Source organism: Molothrus ater, chromosome Z (assembly GCF_012460135.2).
Source record: "Molothrus ater isolate BHLD 08-10-18 breed brown headed cowbird chromosome Z, BPBGC_Mater_1.1, whole genome shotgun sequence".
Taxonomy (NCBI): Eukaryota; Metazoa; Chordata; class Aves; order Passeriformes; family Icteridae; genus Molothrus; species Molothrus ater.
Window position 1 is genome coordinate 12,893,566 of NC_050511.2, and position 16,707 is coordinate 12,910,272.

A 16,707-nucleotide genomic window follows, 5' to 3' on the forward strand; every position below is an offset into this window, starting at 1 on the left:
CTAGACAACTTCTTGGTTCAAGATGTATTCTACAGTAATGGTACCAGCAACATGTCCAGAACTCCATCACCACAGTACTTCTGTGTATCAGGGAAAACAAGATATTTTCCAACTTGACCATAAAGCTGTCTATAAAATAGTGTGATAAGCTAGATGCACTCTCTTGCTAAAAAAAGTTGTAAAGTAGGCTTTAAGCAAAATATGTGCCAACTTAAAGAATGGGAAAATTTCAGCAAGTTCTCATAACTTTTTCAGTCTATAAATTAAATTTAGTTATAAGCTCTGTGTTCACATTCTTTTCTGGAATCTGGACAGATGATTTCAGAGCACTTGAGATGTTGGTACAGCAGAGATGCTTTTGTATTGTGACCCATATAATGCAACCACATGATGAAGGTGCATAAATAGGTGCTTCTTGTGAATCAAAACGGGTGAACAAAAGAACAAGATTTCAGAAATTAAGTTAAGGGAATTTTACTAAGCAGAAGTAATTACTCAGTTCCATCAGTTCTACTTTTTTCTTTCCAGCAGCTTCCTTTCTGTCACCTTCCATGAGAAACTCATGGCTGTCGTTTTTCTGCATCCTTATGAATTTTCCTTTCTAACTACTTCTCTTAGCACTTTTTCTCAAAGGCTGCTCTCATACATAGTGTAATCCTCAAGGCACTATGCTGAATCCATCCATCACTGACCCTGCTGAAAGGTGGGCAATGGTTTCAAGTAGAGCAGAATACCTCACGTGCTTCATTGAGTCCTTTGCAGAGGTACAGACCTATAGAGTGAATATGTTATGCATATTCTTTGATTCAAAACAGAAGGGGCCTCAAAGCCGTTCAAACTACATGTCAAATCTCTGACCAAATTAACAGGTGCACTCGCATGGCTTCTCTTCTGAGTCCTAAATTCTGCATCTTAGTTTCTCCATTCAGGAGTGGTTTTAGCTGACTCAATGGGATTTAGGGCAGTCAGCTGCAGAAACAACTGCAGAACTCATGTACAGACTATAACAAGTGTAAACATGAGAAAAAAAAGTTTTCTGTGCCTCCATCCTGTGATAAAAACAACCCACATCTTACTGTTAATTTTCGAGAATCAGATAATCTTGAAGGGAACAAATGTAGCACATAAGCCATAACAAACAAAAAGGTAGATACTTAGGAGAAGATCTGCCAGTTGCAGAAGCTTGGACAAATCACAATGGAGACATGTCTCCTGACGTTAAATGGATACAATTTATTCCTTTAAAAATAAAAATATACTCTGAGACATTTGGAAAATGTTGCAGAATGTTGTAGCTAAGGCAATAATCAAGCATAATGAGTTTAAATACTAATTTGCAGTGGGTTTTGTGTACTTTTCCTTCCTTATACACAACCGCAGCAAGTTGCACTCTGAGCAATTACCCACAAGGAAACACTCAATGTTGGTTTATCTGTTTTCTTAGGCAGATTGACTAAGTAAGTAAGTAAGTAAGTAAGTAAGTAAGTAAGTAACTATTAACTAACTAACTATTATTAACTAACTAACTAACTAACTTAGATAAATAGTGGCCTCATTCATATTTCTCTAAGGATAGTCAAATGAATTTTTAAATTGCAGTGATTAATTTTTTTTCAATTCTGTAAACCATACTGGCAGTTTAATCTACAGTTTTGTCCACATGTTTTAGCAGAATTATGTGACAAACCCTTGACCTTTTAAGGCAATGCTTAAAAAAATCCAGAGTGGTAGGGTTTCCTCCACAGCCTTAATATTCTTTGTTGTGGAGGCTCTTAAAAACTCTGAGGAATTTTCTCCCTGACTGAAGCAGACTGACAGCATGTGCCCACTTTTTATTCACTGAATAAAACTGAAGCCCCTGGTGTTTGTTGTTCAGGAGTTGTGCAGAGGTGTGTAGAGCACTGGGGACTCAGCCTCTGGCTGGCTTTGTGTGTTGGCCACCTGTACCTCTATGATCTCATTGCGCTGAGTGTGGTTCTCATAAGCAACATTACAGTTGTGGCCTCACATGGAAAGCTGTCAGCAAAATGACTTTGTTTCTCTTCTTTTCTCTAAGACCTTGGGTGTTTATTGTAAAACAATGTAGTTGTTATTGCTTTCTGAACACAGAAGGCACATGCACCTCATTGATTCTTAGCTGAGGTAAATATGATCTGTCATGGAAAGTTGCTGCAATGGGACATACCACAGGAATTTACTATTCTGCCATGTATTTGCCGGCCCAGACAGGAATTTCTTAAAGCCTGTCTTCACTGGAAAATAGTAGCATGTCAATAGTGAGACTTTCTTGAAAAAGACATTTGTATATACAGAAGTTTTATCATGAAAAGTTTTTCAGGACTACATGAAAATTTCTAATCCACAGCAAGGCCAACATCAAACTAACATCCCTTAGTATTCATGCAGGCATGGTGGATGATTAAAATCCTTCTCCCACACTTAATTAAGACTGTTGTGTCAAAGCTAAGTCCTTCAGCCTCTAACATTTAATGTAGTTTCATGCCCAGTGAATACTTATTTTCAAAAACCAGTAAAACAGGTTTCATGGGGAAGGATAACAACCAAAGCAAAAGGGGTGAATTAATACTTCTAAGAAAGCACGATTCAAACTCATGTTTTAAATAAGGCGATACAAGGTTTTCTATAGTGCAGGCACATTCCCCTAACACAAGTGTAAAAACCACTAGGTGTGGAGGTTTTCTCCTCTCAAAGAACAATGCAAAGCCTAACTTTTGCCCTATTACAGACCAAAAGCTCTAAAGGTCAGATCTCAGAAAGCTTTGTTGAATGGAAAAAATATTTTCATTTGCTTAGTCTTCTTTATTTTCAGCACCTGAATCACAGCAGCAAATTATGCAACTAGGGAAAGCTTCTGTTCACCAGGACACAGTAATGAACAGGAAGAATTTGTGCTATGAGGGGTGGCATCTTCCTGACATGACTTTGATTCTCGAAATGACAGTTAAGAAAAAAAACACAGTTCAGTTTTTTTATGTTCCAAGAAACCCATCAACAATGAATAACTGTTAAACTGAAAAGGAGTTTGTTCAGGATTCACTCTAGAACAACTTGCCTGTCCACCAGAACTGTTCTGTGTAGGCTTCTGGCCACAATGAAATGGGCTGCATTAATTAAAGCCAAACAGAATATCAATATCTACATGCTAGCTCTCTGAGTGAAGACTGAAGTTCAGGGACACTATGGACAGCTTCTCACGGATGTGGTTTCTAAATTTTTCACTCTTGACCTGCCCCTATGACTGTGAGATAGAAAAGACCATGTCTGATCCTTAATTTCTACTTAGTTGTGTGTGAGTTTTGCAACATAATTGAAAACCACCTGGGCCACCATGCTGGGCAGCTCCATCCTTAGCTCATGTTCCCATGACTGTCAGGGTGGTGGCTGCTCTTACCCCTGCTTAGTGACAACTGGACACCCTCCATCTAACAAAAATTCTGATATTCTTACAGCCCTGCCCACAGTGCTAATTTAAAATGTACAGGCTAAATATTTCTTATGCTCAGTTTTAAAAAGATAATGAAAAAAATGCTTTGTGTCTATAACTGAATGGGAACGAGAAAAAAAGTCTGAATAAACAATGAGCAGAACAATAAATAAAGATTCCTCAAGTAGTTACTTAAAGTAAATTTAAAAATATATTTAAAATAAATTGTCATTTTCTGTATTTCCAGCCTTTGTCAGGATTTCTCAATGTTTTAATTAGCAAAGGTCTTACTCTTACATAACCAAAACATTTACTTGTGTAGTTGGCTGAAAATGCTGTCTTTTTGTATTGAGATTGTATATGAGTCTATTTGTCTTAAAGATATAGACAAATTTGCCTGATTTGAGGACCTTGGCCTGATCTTGTATTTGTCAGAACATTTCCTTAACTGCAAGGTAACAGACAAAAACCAGAACACAGAAGCTGAAAAGAAAGCAAATTTTTTTTATTACCGATACACTCCTAATCTTTGAGTAGAATTAATAGTAACACAACATATAGCTGCATGCAGAAACTGTGTTTTTAATGAGTTCTTTTTCTCTTAAGAGAAGTCAGCTCAGAGCTTTTTCATGCTGCCATAGCCCCTCTGAACCTCTCCTGCCTCAGGAAGACCTGCATTACGTGTACTCAGAAGTGCTGAAACACAAGCCATGCTGTATTCTAGACACAGAAGGTACAAGGACAAGTTATGTTTCAACTAAATTACATGAATGTACATGATGTACCACACATGCACAATGTGGAGTTAGAGCTCCACTCCACTGTCAGCAGCTTCAGAGCTCCTGATCACACCACTGGGAATCCCCCTTTCCCACTAACTACACTTAAAATTGAAGCATCTAAGTTTGATCTGTTTAATTAAATCAGGACTTAAATGCCTGTTGAGAAAATACTCCCTGACACAAGTTATAGCTGCATCTGAGTAGTTTTAAGAAACAGGTGAACCCAATATAGCAAACATTCTTCCTGAACTTTACCACTGAAGGATAGAGAATATAATTTTAATTTCTGTACAGAAGAGACAGAAGACCAAGTTACAGCTTTAAAGGGTTTTCTGATGCATGAGTTATTTCTGAACAGAAGAGGAGATTCCATCTGAAATTAACCTGGTTCTAAATGCATCAAAAATCTAATACCTAAGGAAGTAAAATCAAAGTGGACTTACTGAATTTTTGGTGGATCTTCAGGAACTTTTCCAGGTTCACACTGGGGGGTCTGTTGGGCTTTTTTGGGGGCTGGCCCAGACTGGCCACTGGCGGCAAGATTTTCCGCTTGGGCATTCTAGAACTCCTGTCCTCATCCTCTTGTGATTCACCTGATGGTCTTCCTGCAGCAAGTGCCGTATTCATCTTGCGGAATTTATAAGAACCTGATTCTTCCTCGGTGATTTTCTTGAGGAAGATGTTCTTGGCAGCACTCATTCCCGTTTCTTCAGTGTTTTCTGCCACAGTTTTGGGAGTTCCTTTTGATAAGCTGGACCTGAGGCCAGCAGGCTTCAGAGCTATTTTAGGAAAAGTACTGCCTGGAGCTTCTGCAGCAGACTTACTACTTTCACCTATTTCTTTTGCTTCTTGGCCTGCATGTATATTTGTTCTAGGTCCAGACTGTCTTTGCAGAGAATCACTTTTATTAGAGGCGTCTTCCTTCTGAGATACCTCTTTGTTTAGAGAAGGTTTCTGTGCAAGAAGTGGTTTAGAAACAGGAGGCTTGGGCTCATTTTCTTGTGTTGCAAACCTTAATTTTTCCTTAACTGCAGCTACTTTTGAGAATTCCGGTTTTGCCTCATTCTCCTGTGGTGGAAAATTTAAATTAGTTTTTGATCCTAGAGGATTTTTTTCTTTATCAGGAGGAGCAAGGAACTTGTTCCATGCAGGTTTTGGGTTCAAAGGCTTTGGGTCCTCTTTTGACGGGTCACTGGTTTTGATAGAGAGTTTAGCGCATCCAGCTTTTTCATCATTTCCTCTGTTAGTGGGCTGAAGCTGAACACCAAACCTTTGTGCCACTTGGTCTAAATGTGGTGGGTTTGGATCTTTCTCTGGTTTATCATCACTTGAAGGCTTGACTGCCAGAGGAGGCTTAGGCTGAGCAGGTTTGTGAAGAGTACTGGGTCCTGGACAAAACGCAGTATATCCTTTATTTGTAAATTGCTCAAATACTGCTTTCCTTGTCTGTAATCCTTTGGGGATGTCTTGTCTCGGGATTTTGAGGGGTCGACTGTTTGAAGGTTCCTCTATGCCTCTGCTACATCTCTCAAATTTCTCCATGAGTAACTTCACCCGTGGCTTCGGACTCTACAAACATAAAGAAGAGAAAAACAAGGGCAGAAATGGGAAAGTACTGTTGCAATGTTCACAAATACTGTACTTTAAAGAGTTTCCTGGTCTGAGGCTTTACTACTGCTGATTGGCTGAGGAGGTGCTGTAGCTCATCTTCCTGTAGAGTTAAGAGAAGCTGAGCGTTTTGTTGTATGCTTGCAGCATTTATACGATATTTTGAAATTTTCATTCAGGTGTTGCCTTTCAGGTACTGCAGGTCCTTTTGAGCATATTATAATTTCTGTTTACTTTTGGAATTGTGAACTGAACACATAATAAATGTAAGAAATTACATATGACTTTAAAATCAACCTACCTAAAAATTTTATTTTCCTGTGATAAGAAGTTCTTATTGGATTCCCACTGGAACTTGGGGGAATCTACCAGATTCATGTTATTCCTGCTAACTTTTTGGAGAACTGCAAGTTCCTTTGTGAAAACAAATTCTTCTGGTTAATGTATGTGCGTGTCAATTTTTCTTTCCTTTCTCAGCAATTTTTTTACTTTCTGCTCCCCACACTCTCACTTTGTCCTTATTTCTCTTCTCCATTTTGAATATCTGAATAAAACTGTGCATGTGTGGGTAGTAAATGAAAATATGTGAAGTAAAATTAAAATAAATGACAATCAATATACACAGATATTGTCAAAGTTACTAATTTTTTTATTTAAAAAAAGGAATTTAACTAATTACAAGCGAACAAAATCCAGCTTCATTCAAAAATAGATGTTTTAATTTGTCACCCCAATTCAATAAGTTTCAGGACCCATCTTAACTATGAACAGAACCCAAGAGTTCAATACATTTGAATTCAGGAAAAATAAAACACATCACAGTGCAGGATGGGAGCAAAAGGCAGTGAGCTGGTCCCACTGCACTGGGCAGGGGCCACCTTTGGGTTCCAGGAGCCTTCTTCCTAGCTTACAGTGGCAGCAAGCGTGCAGCTATGGCAGATACATTGATACATAAAATTCACAAGTAGGACCTGGATTTCCTGTGTGAGTTAAAATGTAAAGTTTATGGTACAAACTAGGTAGGGTTCTGAATCATCTGTCTGTAAACAAAGGACTATTGCTACAAAACATAATAAATAAGTGTTGGAAAAAAAAATAGAGGTTTAAGAATGAACTGTGTCTTAACTTACTATGGTTCGGCAAGTGCTCAGTGTTTTTTTTTTTTACTTCAATAATAAAAGCTTCTTAATTGGGCTTTTGCTCCTTTTGCCTTCTGTTTGATTGTATCTCATTACATAAATGGCCTGTTAAGTTGTAGTTATATATATAGAGAGAGAGAGAGACTTTTGCAACTTAAAGGTAACTATCCCAGTCTTTCGGCATTGCCAAGAAGTTAAATCTTTCCAAACTGATTGTGTTGAGCCACAAATTACTAAATGCAGCCAAAGCAAGATAGGCATAATGAAACTTATACCCAGCGACCACATTGTTGGGTATTTTTGTACCTATGAAGAAGGGAGGAAGTACACATTTACTATGGAGATTATCAGGGTTAAGCCATATACTGTTGTTTGATGCATACACACACACACACACACACACAATTACATTGCAGAGGTATGTATATGCAAAACTAATCATTCAAGATTTGTCCCACAAGACCTCACAAGGCCCTGATTTTACCCAGGTTAGACGATTCAGTGCCAGAGAGAATAAAAAAGCCTTTTATCTCTGATTTCTTTTGACTTTGTACTAATTAATGATTTTTTTTCCTAAGGTCTGTAAGAAAATCTAGAACACCAGAGATACTGTCATTACAGCTTATGTCTGACGTCTTCAGACCTTCTAAGTTAGGGTTTGATCAGCTGCTTGGCCAGCTCAGCTACTCATTTCTTTTGAAAGTCATAGCAATAAACTAATTTATTTTCTACTTCTTCTATTTGAAATATAAGAAAATTGCAATAGCAAGATTACATCAATTACATGAATTACATTCATACATGCTTTTAAATGCACTAAACCATTCATTCCTGTCATGCTAGGAGTGTCAGTGAATTTTTAAAACTAAATTTCTTCCCAACACTGTGAACAAACCTTGCCCTAGTCATGCATATTTACAGGCCACGCAAGAGGAAAAGGTTCCTGGACATGGGGAAGAGTTTACAATTAACAATAAAGCCTCTTTCATTTACTTGGTAAAGAGAATAGTAAGAATCAAAACAGAGTGAGAAACTTGGTGAAATCTTTCTGCTTCTTTTTAATGTATGTCACCAGCTTCTGCCATCAAAAACTGTGTTACAAGCCATGCAGATTTTAATGCTGAGCCTGACTGGTCAGGCAGACAGAGGGGAACTGGGGAAAAAAGAAAATTTTTTGTTTGTTGCCCTGATCATAGAGTAATCACCACAATTTCTGTGCTTTCATTCCCAGCAGTGACAACAGTTACCTACAACATTATCACATACAGTAGGTTGTAAATCATGAAATGGGAACTTGAAAAGATTCTGAAGAGAGATTAAGTTTCCCCTACTCTTCCCCTCTAAAGTGCAGAGTCTGTGCAAAAGAGGACTCTCATGCAAAAGCTACTTGGATTATTTTCTGCACTTTGATCTCTATTGGAAACTCTGTGCAAAATATTCTGGCTTTTCAAATTTTCATCTGAACTGCAAGCAACACATAAGGAGCACAGTAAGATTTCCTTTATTACAAGATGGTTGTATTATTCAGATGTGTTTGCTCAAATCTAGATCAATACCTACATGTTAGCTCTCATGCCATTGATACATTTTTATACACAGAGCTTTCAGAATTTCCCGCTGCCTTCAGCAGAGACTCACAGAGGTATCAAGTTAAACTTGTACAGAATTGTTACACTACACCTTAGTTACACCTCAGTGTTAACGAATGCAATTCTCCCCAATTTACAACATGGCTGTGCATTTCTGTACAGAAGTACTCTGTAATGAGAACACAAAAGTACATTAAAAAATTCAGTTGTATTCTTCTTGAGTTTAGTATGGGTATTTCAGTCTCAACTGCAAGCCTGAAAAAAAAAAGTTGTTTTTTTTTTTTGCCTTGGCATAAATATAACTTTATTTTTTACTTTCCTGTCTTGGTGAAGCCAAAATATTATTTCAGTTCAACTTCCCCTTGAGGCCAAGCTTTCTTTAAACAGCAACACTGGATCAGTGAACAGAATAGCAGATGTGTGTGCATACAATCATTAATTAGGCAAATGAAAAATATGTAACTTCTGACTGTACAAAGAATTCATTCAAAATACAAGCAGATTTGATTTATAAAGGATAAAACTCCCATCTTTTCTCAACTGTAACTTTTACATTTCTATTCAAAATTGATGGGGTCAAAATATACTCTTTAAAACTTAAAACTTGATCTTGGTGAGTTTGTTAGAGAGTAATAAAGATTATATAACTATGCCTTTAAGAAGAAAACTATGCTTAATTATGAATTCTTTGATAGTGAAATAACCAGCAAAGTTAATAACCACTAAAGGAATTGAGCTCCAACCTATGTGCAGGATATAAGGAATAAGAAAATGGACAAAAATGGCAAGGAAAATTACACAGAGAACTATAGAAAAATACAGATGTGAAAATTATTTTGCAACTTTATATAAGTCTGATACAACTTCTACTGAAGTTGGTCGATTTGAGGCAGTCTAGCTTTTTGTTTATGTGGCAGTGCCATTCTGAAATTGTGATAAATTATTGCTTGACTACTTTCTTTTCCAGACACCTCAGAATTATCATTATGCAAATTTGTTGTTTCCAGAAGACATTTCCAAACTGCTTTTCTTCCCCTCGAGTCTAGCCATAATTACTAGTTCAAGAGTCCCTCTAAGAGTAAGTGCAGTATTTGGAAAGTGAAGTTGAGAAGTTGCAATGCTCTGCACCTATAAATGTGTGTAGCAGAAGCATGAAAAGAAGACAAAGAGACACAGTTTGTTCATAAAAGACTTGCTGATACAATGGTTGGTATGAAAGAGAAATGAGCCCTCATCAGAAAATACTTAAGGGAGAGGAGACAGGCTATTCTTCTGTCTGGGGTGTCCTCTAGGACAGAGAGGATGGAGAGAAATCTAAGGGATTCCCCAGTGAGAGGCTGACAGCCCCGAGTTACCCTAAGAGCATCATTTCAAATATCCCTCTAACACCAGCAAGAAATAAACAGCACACACATGAGGATATATGGTTGTCAAAATTAGACAAGGCAATATTCCAGCCTGGTCACTGTGTAGTCTGTATCTTTTCAATTGTGCATTCCTCTAAACCCTTCTTATCTCTCTTTTGCCACTTTTTCTCCCTTCTATTGAATCATAAAACTGTCTATTCATACTGCAGAAAAATAAAAGGCAAGTTCCAGATGAGTTTGAGGCCAGGATGACTGAGGGCATATGGCTTGACCAGAACAGCCAGATTACATCCCATCTTGTTCCCAAACTGCTTCCGTCAAGACAATGCATGAAATCAAAGTATCAATGGAGGCATGATCATCTCTTCATTCTAGGTCCTAACAGGCTCACAACAAAGTTTCTCTCTACATGGCTTTTTTTTGGTACCTGTTTAAGTGAAAATAAGAACTATCAACCACTGGCAACTTGGTTTTCAACAACAGAAGCCTGGTGGCTTCAATTTTCCATCAAGAATTTGTATCTGATATAAATAGAATACTTTCTATCCATTTCTGTAAAATGATTGCATTTTTGTAACATGGTTTTTACATAAACACAAAATTTCATGATACTCAATAATTTTCTTTTAAAAATTATTTTTATCGTGTGCCTTCTAATACCCTTTATCAATTATTTATTTCGGATAATGTAAATTTTCTCATGATCTGCCCAGAAATGAAACAAATTCCTTTTCCCTCAGAACCCTATATATGTATAGTGTATACAGTAACTGTCTTATGAATGTCTTACTTGTCTGGTTATCCCACTAAAGTGAATTTTCCAAATCTCAAGGAAGAAAAATTTGAATCCCTGTCACTGTGAAGTTCCTACCATTATTTTGAGAATTTCAGGATCCCATATGATTTTAAAGGAAGTTTTGTTTAATTTAAAGACATTGAGTAGCATTTTGACTCATACCTGGAAAGGAAAATACTTTCCATGATGAACTACTAATAAAATGCATACACTGACATCTCAATCCAGAATACAGTACATTAATTTATACCGACCCATAATTTAACAAACAAAGCAAAGGGAATAACTAAAAATTAATTGCCTTTGAGTGATACCACTTCTGCTATTATTCAAAATGCAAAGGCCACTTAAATTAGGACTACTTTTAGTAAAAGTAAATTTTACTTTAGTAAAATTTTGGAGAACTAACCACAAAACTCTGAGAGAGAAAACTCCATTTTGTCAACTTAGTATCTTTTCAACTCCTAAATACAGTAAAATCTACAACTAGTTAATTAAGCTATATTCAACACCTTGTACTGATTCTATTTCTTCTGGAACTTTCCATGGCTATTTTTAAGATGAACATGTGCAACAGTTTACCTGGATATCCCAAAGCTCTCCAGTATTTTGAAACAAGCAGTAAAACTGGCTCCCTCAATGCGACAATCTTCGGGTGTAACAACTTAACAGCCTGGTCTATTTGCTAAAGAGGAATTCTGCTTCTCACAGAGGAGTTCTTGCTTCTCACAAGATACACTTGTGGGTTTCATTATCATGAACAGTAACTGCTCTCCACAGGATATTAGGCAAGAAGTGCTGGAGGAAAAGGGAACTAAAGTGTGTTCAGACTGGTTGGCTGCTTCCATCAGCAGTAAGCACCATGTGATATCCAAAAGTATTGCATTTACCCCCTATTGCGTAGCCCTGTGAGGCGTCCTCGGTGCACACAAGCCTGAGCTTTTACAGAATAGCTGCTAAACAAATGTGTGAGGCAATTACAGGCATATAGGGTGGACTGGCCACAGGCCCAGTGCCCTGCTACCACTGAGAACTGCACATGTATGTCAGATAGCATGTTCCTTTGCTGCCTCACATTCACCAGTGGGATCTTGAGATTCTGCTGGCCAGTTTTTAAAAACTTCTGTTATGTGGAGATATTAAAAATAAAACAAAACAAAACTGTGATCATACATTTCTTCTGTCCTTCCTCCTGTGTGTTTGAGTTTGAAGGATGATATAGGATAGAAAATTCAATACTGAGTAAATAAGCTTCACAAGAAATTCTAAATGTGTGCTTGTGCTGAAGGTAAATCAAAACCACAAAGACTGAACCCCTTACAAAATACAGCTCAGTGAATTTGCTGGAGCAGTGCATGGGGAGGAAATTGCAGAAGAAAAGCTGTCTGTCTTTGAGTTTAATTAGAAGTTAACTGAATCTTCCTCATGGTCTACTACTCTCCTTCTGCACAAGCTTCTTAGTATTTTTTGAAATATTTTGAAGTGTTAAAGTAAAGCATTGAAAGTGTTTGATATTTCTAGCTTAATTTTACAAAAACTTGTAGCTTAGCTACTTCAGAAGTTTATTAGGGTGTTGGATGGAGCTTATTTGAGTTAGAAACACTGCTGCATGCCAATGACTACTGATGTTTTTCTAATATAACTTAATAGTTTTTTGTAGTGGGAGAAATGTCATTCTTTATGCTATTCATTCAGCTAAACACTGCATTTTATTTATAAAATAGTATTTATTTGTGAATATAAACAATTATCACAGATGATAATGCATTTATTATTAAAACTAAGGCTAAATATTAGAATTTGTGACTTGCTGATGTATCTGGCAGCCTTCACGACTGTTTTAAGATGGTAACTGTAGCAATAAAGTCGTTTTATGTGGGTAAACACCACTGCAAGGGTTTGCTCACAGTATCAGCTCTAAACAAATCATGCAATGATCAAAGAACTAGTTTATCTTCACAGCTCTGAATGCTACACAGTTCCTGTTGTCTTCTCTTTCATCCAATACACAAAAATAAATATATCCCTAACTGACAGAATGCTCATGAGAATGTAAATTGCAACAAACACAATGAAAATAAGTTTAAGCTGTAAATTTCTGTGAAACTTGCCTATCTGCAATATCCACCATATGCCTCATTTTACATTTGCAGGTGCAACAGCTTCCTGAAATCTCTGGTTTTTTTCCCACTTATTTCAGTGAAGGTTACTTGTGAGTGATATAGGGAAATTAGCTATTTTTAGGTGAAGAAAGAATCTGAATAAATTAGTATTTTAAGTAACAGGACCTGAAAGCAGTGTAAAGTTATTTTGCCTTTTTCACTTTTCACAAAAACAACAGCAGCAGCAGCAACAACAACAAAATCACTAGTTCATATTCAAGGAAAACAAGGATGCTAATAATGATAATGCTTTCTCATGTATACACATGCCATCACATTCTCTGTATAGATCAAACCTAGCATCTAAATTCCAGCACACCAGTGGTGTCTTACTGCTCTTATGTGGAAATGTTATGACTGCAACTTTATTTTTTTTAATCAGACAACATTTATTTGGATGTTTCCATGTAACTTTGGGAAAAGTGGCTACATAGGAATTTTGTCAAAAATTAAGGAAAAAAGAAAGGGAAGAAAAAGTATCAGAACCTTGGCCATTCAGGAAGAGTGTGGCCAGCAATCCTCCCCCTCTACTTGGCTCTGCTGAGGCCACATCTGGAGTGCTGCATCCATTTCTGGGCTATTCAGTACACGAAGGAAAACAAAATACTGGAGAGGTTTCAGCAAAGATCAGAAAGATGATTTAGGATGTGGAGCATCACACTTGTGAGAAGAGACTGTGGGAGCTGGGTATGTTCAGTCTGGAGAAGAAAAAACTAAGAGAGGATCTTATTAATGAATAAAAATATCTCAGAGGTGGGTGCCCAGAAGATGGAGTTAGGTTTTTTTCAGTGGTACTAGAGACAGGACAAGAAGCAGTGTCCATAAACTAAAACACAAGAAGTTCCACCTCAATGTGAGTAGGATCTTCTTTCAGTTGAGGGTGGCAGCTCACTGGAACACCTACCCAGGGCAATCATGGAGTCTTTCTCTCTCAAAACCCACCTGGACATGTTCCTGTGTAACCTCATCAGGAGGGCTGGACTGGAATCTACAGAGTTCCCTTCCAGCCCTAATGATTCTGCGAGACTCTGCTGTAAATGTTAGTTCATCTTTTTAAGACATTTTTCTTTAATCTACAGATGTTCTTTGCTCCAAAATGTTTTGAAAAGTCAGGCACTTCCATCTGAATGCCTCCTGCTTTCCAATTCAATGGTCACAAAGAATATCATAGTTAGGATTTTGTTACCTCCACAGCTGTGTCAATATGACTGTTTAAGTTGCTGTAAACTGAAGTGACACGATACAAAAAAAATTCTTTTCTTTTGACATTGTTTTTAACCTGCTTCATTTCACTAACTGTAAGTGTATTATATGATTCCAAATAAGGAGAGACTGTGTAACAGAGTTAATTGTGGGGGCAGGTGGGAGAAGAAAAAGGCAAAGATGACTGGTTGGGGCAGCTAATCTTTAAACCTGTGTATATAGTGGGAGCAGGACTGGAGGACAGTATGTGGAAGAACACCTTTGGACAGCTGCATTAATATCATTAAAGCAGTTTGAAAAACTCTTTCCTAAGTCAGAATAGTGTTGCTCTGTAATATACAACACATGCAAATATGTGGAGCACAGAGCAAGAGAAAGTCAACATTAGCAGGGTTTTTCACTGAAACTTTTCTTCCTGCCTTCTCCTCCTCTTGTTCACAGGGCTTTTGCCTCCTAGTTGTTACTGAAAAGGTTATATTTCTGTAAAAAGAAGTCTATGCAGCAGTCCAGTTAATGCTTAGTTTTGTACCATACAGTGCTTAGTGCAAATACCAGAGATTAATTTGGCTTTGTGTTAACTCCCTACATCTGTGACTAATAGGTCTTGTGCCAGCTAATGCTTCCTTGTTTACTTCTATCAGTGATTAATATGTACTAGCTGATATCTTAGTTTTGAGAACAAGGATTGTGTGTCAGAGCTAAGAATGATAAGAGAAGTACATTATGACCTGACAGTCTCAAGGAGAAAACTTTCATCACAAGATCCACAACCATATCAAAACATTGAATTGAAATAATTAGTATATATACATGTATTCAGGAAATGTGATGAATGTGTACTAGTTTCATGAATATAATCTGGTCTGTTAGGTTATTGAACACATACGTTTTAAGGAGAATTCCCCATGCACCCAGTGTTACTAATAAAGTAATATTGTTTTTCTTAACTAACAAGTTTGTTGGAGATTTTATTTCCCAGCTTTTGATGACATGGGGACAGACTTGGCACAGGAGAAGAAATAACATATTTATCAATAATCTTTGTACAGACTTGTACTGAAAGTTTCAAACTACCTCGTTTTGTGCTGCTTCTGGGGTAACATTTTGAGTACATGAACCTCATCAGGGGGCAAGGCAAAGAGTCAGCAGTTCTGCTTCACAATGCCATGCCACTCCCCAGTGTCAGAGTTCTGGGGTGAAGTGCCATCTTGCCATGGAAGTGATTTTGGAAATTACCTGATTTTCAGAACAAACCTGATATTCCTGCACACTGGCAGGAGCTTCTGCTTGCATTTGCTGCAGCGCACTATGAGAACCAACATTTTTGGTAGGGTAAGTTTGTGTTATCTTTGTGTCTGCAGACAGAGCTAGACTTCCTCAAAAACATGCTGCTGCATTTCCATCCCTTTCTCAATTGAAGGCAGTTTTAGTATTTCTGACAGAAGTTTGGTCATAAGCAAATTAACAGCATTTCCTTGTGTCTACATGCAGTGTCATGCTTATGGGAACAATCTGGCTTTCCAGATGCTGTTTGGGAATACTGACATGCAGGATTCCCTGGAAGATCCTCATCTCAGTGCTGGGGCTCTTTTAAATTCTTGCTATTCAATATTTATAATCTTATAACGATTTCCTGTTATTAATATATTTATACTTGCCTGAACAGGGAGTGCAGAAATCTGTTTCCACTATTTATATTTTTCTACACTAGAGACAGGCAGGATTGACAAATTCAAGAAAGAAGTCAAAGGACACTGGCAGTGTCCTTGCCCTGACTGTGCCTTGTGAGGGGCACGTTTCTGTCATGAAAGAAACCCCAGTGCACTCCACGGCATCACAATCAAGTGTGTGTTAAGATCCTGGTTTTCTGCTGGAGTTTCTTCACTGTAATAAATCACAGTCCTTCCTCAGCTGAAGCTGATGAAAAGCACTTGCTGTACAAAAAAAAATTGCTTCTTTGTGTGACCTGAGGAGAACTCAAATCTCAAGCAATTTTTATTTCAATATAAAGCTCATATTCAGGCATTAGCTGTCATGTTCAACCAAGGGATTCACCTGCACTGCCCTGCACTGCCTTCCATGCCTGTCCCTGACCCCAGTGCCCACTGCTGTGTCACAGGCTCCTCTCTGCCCCTTTTACTGCCAAGCTCACCCACACGGGGGGCTCAATGAGGTGGCTTTTGAACGAGGCTTTTTGCCCTGCAAGCAGTGTGGGTTCTGCTCACAGCAGCACTCCCGCGTTCTGTCTGCCTGGGTTCAGCAGCAGGAGCTCAGGGGGAATTGAAAGCAGTGCCGCAGCATAAAACAGACCAAAATGGGAACACCAGGCTTTTGCTAAACCTTCCACAGGGAAACCCCCTGGAAGGCAGCGTTCACTATGACATGAAGAGCCCCCATGAATGCAGGCACAGAGCTCTCTATGGCATGAAGAGCCCCATAAATGCAGGCACAGAGCTCACCATGGCATGAAGAGCCCCCATGAATGCAGGCACATAGCTCACTGTGGCATGAAGGGCCCCCATAAATTCTGGCACTGAGTTCACTGTGGCATGAAGAGCCCCCATGAATGCAGGCCCAGCCCCGTGAAACAGGAGTTGAGGGGGCTCACAGAGTGTG

General features: G+C 38.1%; 1 protein-coding gene across 1 annotated transcript in view; it reads right to left on the bottom strand.

The window, feature by feature from the left end:
• FYB1 (FYN binding protein 1) overlaps nt 1-11,394 on the bottom strand; it is a 43,424-nt gene extending 32,030 nt beyond the window's left edge. Inside the window, exons 1-2 of the mRNA XM_036403237.1 lie at nt 11,309-11,394; nt 4,671-5,796 (exon numbers count right to left, since the gene is read on the bottom strand). Of these exons, the coding sequence (XP_036259130.1) occupies nt 4,671-5,769 (1,099 nt within the window). The 5' untranslated portion in view covers nt 5,770-5,796; nt 11,309-11,394. The remainder of the gene's footprint in view (nt 1-4,670; nt 5,797-11,308) is intronic.
• Between the last annotated feature and the right edge of the window lie 5,313 nt (nt 11,395-16,707).